The sequence below is a fragment of the Propithecus coquereli genome, unplaced genomic scaffold (genome assembly GCF_000956105.1).
Source record: "Propithecus coquereli isolate 6110/MARCELLA unplaced genomic scaffold, Pcoq_1.0 Scaffold89, whole genome shotgun sequence".
Classification (NCBI taxonomy): Eukaryota; Metazoa; Chordata; class Mammalia; order Primates; family Indriidae; genus Propithecus; species Propithecus coquereli.
Genome location: NW_012155173.1, coordinates 1,319,324 through 1,320,674, shown reverse-complemented (window position 1 = coordinate 1,320,674; position 1,351 = coordinate 1,319,324). Strand labels below are relative to the sequence as shown.

Genomic DNA, 1,351 nt, shown 5'->3' with positions numbered 1-1,351 from the left:
AGAAAATTAAACCCCAACATGAAGTAACAATAAACAATATTTAACCAAGATAATGCAAAGAACACCCAAATTAATTAGTTTAAGTTAAAAACCCAGCAATACCATCTTGTTAGTCAGTGCAAACGCTACATACAGGGTTTTCTCAAGAAAGCTGAAAGCACCTGATTCTTTTGCCAAGTCATCAGATTCAATAATGTACAGGCTTAAATCTGCATTTTAAAAAACTGCCATTACATTAGTGCATAATTTATCAAAATTGTAAAAACGATTCTGCATAACTTAGGAGAATTTAATATCTAGTACATCAGCTGAAAGACTTAGGCACTTGGTTATATTTTTAATTAATTACTTCAACAAGTAGCCTGTGTATAAATATTAACAAAGCAGAAACTATCCTTGAAAAATGGAAAATTAAAAAAAAATTAAACGCTACAGATAAAAGCACTGCACCACACTCCTACATATAATGCAGTAAAGAAAGCTAGTATATAACCCTGTAAAATTCTATGGTAAGAATGTCTAACTTCACTCTTCAAAAGAAAAAAAAGAAAAAAAAAAAATCCATGCAAAGTCCCATGAAAAAGATAAATAAAGCAGCTGGAATGAGATGGAAACTTCTCTCAGTGAAACATAAAATAGAAATAAATAAGTTAATTAAGTCTACTTTCACTAGATGTATCATTGTAGGATCCTGCTAGTTTAATAACTGAGTTGTTAATTTTCTATAGAAGCCATTTAAAATAGGAAATGGCTCAGTTACTGCACCGGATTGCTACAAACTCATAAAAAGCTGCTTGAAGCTTAAGTTAAATGTTGTCCAAATTCCAATCACTTCTGGAAAGTGAACGTGTTACCCTAGTAAAGTAAATTTTCTTTTTTTTTCATAATGCTAATGCAAGAGGGCTTGAAGTATCAAAGAGTCCACAGGAAATGGATGCCCCCGGTAATATCTTTTTTTTTAAAAAAAATATACATTATATAATATATATTATATATATAAAAAGCTAGTGTAAATGCTTCCATGGTATGGTCACAAATTTGAAAGATGAACCTTCTTTCAGCTGTTAACCATCTTCCCATTTGCAACAGGTTTTAAAAAGTCATTTTTATCTTCAGACATAACATGAGTTTTCAAAATGAGGTTGCCAACACTGACAGGTGTGGTGATGGGGAGGCAACTTGCATTGCTAATAGACACTGGGAGTGGTTGGCTAAAGCAAGAAGTTACCGGCAGAATTGTTTTTTGTTCCTCCCTGAAAAAATAAATATTGAAAACAAATTAGTCTTAAGTGAAAACTTTAAAGAGCAACCACACATGCTTAATGAAAATTGAATCAAGCTTTATGAGCCC

General features: G+C 31.8%; 1 protein-coding gene across 1 annotated transcript in view; it reads right to left on the bottom strand.

The window, feature by feature from the left end:
* Positions 1 to 1,057: 1,057 nt before the first annotated feature.
* The window catches only part of RC3H2 (ring finger and CCCH-type domains 2), a 45,776-nt gene continuing 45,482 nt past the window's right edge, over positions 1,058 to 1,351 (bottom strand). The window contains exon 20 of the mRNA XM_012664377.1: positions 1,058 to 1,253. Coding sequence (XP_012519831.1) covers positions 1,058 to 1,253 — 196 coding nt within the window. The remainder of the gene's footprint in view (positions 1,254 to 1,351) is intronic.